The 1,373-nt window shown below is 39.0% G+C and overlaps 1 protein-coding gene across 1 annotated transcript in view; it reads left to right on the forward strand.

Annotated features, from left to right (window-relative positions):
* Window positions 1-1,373, forward strand: part of LOC101846392 (kinesin-like protein KIF21A) — a gene marked incomplete at both ends in the record, with an annotated part of 42,911 nt that overhangs the window by 13,302 nt on the left and 28,236 nt on the right. Inside the window, 1 exon segment of the mRNA XM_035973118.1 lies at window positions 877-1,004. Coding sequence (XP_035829011.1) covers window positions 877-1,004 — 128 coding nt within the window.

Consider the following 1,373-nt stretch of genomic DNA (forward strand, 5'->3'; position numbering starts at 1 on the left):
CTACAGGACCGTTAAAACACATGCAGGTATACATAAAAAGTGTAAATTATATATATATTACTCTTATTAAAATTCAATATGAAAAGAGAAGTAAAGCTGACAAATAAATGTACATTCACATCTGATTCGTCATTCTACCGCATGCAGGAATTTTTTTACAAATGCTTTATTAAAGTTTGAATGGTAAATGTTGATACAAGCAAGAAAAGGTACATGAAGTAGGTGCAATCAATAAAAGAATAAAACAAATTTTTTTTCTTTCTCCTGAAGAGTTTTGTGTTACTGGGCTTAATTTTTGGTTGATTTGTTCGTCCGGTTGAGGGTTTGTAGTTCTGTGTGATTTGACGCTTTCGGTGATGTCCCAGTGGTTGGCGGGTGCTCTGCTGTGGTTTGCTCCTTCTTTCCTATCAAACATCTTACGTCCTTATCTCCCCTCCTTCTTTTTTTGTGTTTGTTACTTCTCTCTTGTAGTACATAATGTATTCTTCGGCACTTATATGACCTTATTGTGTTGCAAGTGCTATAAAACTCTTACTAAAACTACAAAAACAGTGTGTCTTAATGCTCTGACAAGCGACATTAAGTGCTTTCTATTTGGGGATAGCATTTTCGATACTTTGTTCTGTGGTAAACGAGTAAGACTTTTGTTTTCCTGTGAGTTACATTTTGCGTCTTGTCTTCGCTTATTGGATTTTGATAAAACTGTTTTATGGAAGGGGGACGTTTTATCCTGTGAATGTTCTCAACTGTCAGGTTTTTCATGTTGTCATGTTGCAGATGTTTTGTTTCTTATGTTATTATTACTGATGTTGTTGTTGTTGTTATTTTGTTGCTGTGGTTGTTGTTATTGTTGTTGTTGTTGTTGCTGTTGCTGTTGTTAACTTTTTGCTTTGTGGATGCTGCACAGGACAACGATGACTTGGGTGATGAGGAAGACGATGACGAAGATGAGGACGGAGACTCGCCGCCAGACAGCTCCTCAGAGTCCGAGGTGGAAGACAGAGGTGAGTTCTGGCGTCACTGTGTCACCCAGGTGTCATTTATGGTGTCTCTGTGTCACTCATGGTGTCACTGAGGTCATTATGGTGTCACTGTGTCATTCGAAGACTCACATGTTTTTTATGGTGTCACTGTGTCACTCAGGTGTCATTATTCATGTCACTGTGTCACTCATGGATCATTTATGGTGTCACTGTGTCACTCAATGGTCACTTTACAGTGTCACGACATCATTCAGAAGTCAGTGCGGTGTTCCAGTGTCAATTTGAAGTCACTTACAGTACCTTCCCTTTGTGACTGTTGACTTCTCTGAAGTCATCCTTCTTCTATGTAGGTCCCCGGCTTTATGTGAGCTTCTTTTTTCATGCCATTGG

This window comes from Aplysia californica, unplaced genomic scaffold (assembly GCF_000002075.1).
Source record: "Aplysia californica isolate F4 #8 unplaced genomic scaffold, AplCal3.0 scaffold01014, whole genome shotgun sequence".
Lineage (NCBI taxonomy): Eukaryota > Metazoa > Mollusca > Gastropoda > Aplysiida > Aplysiidae > Aplysia > Aplysia californica.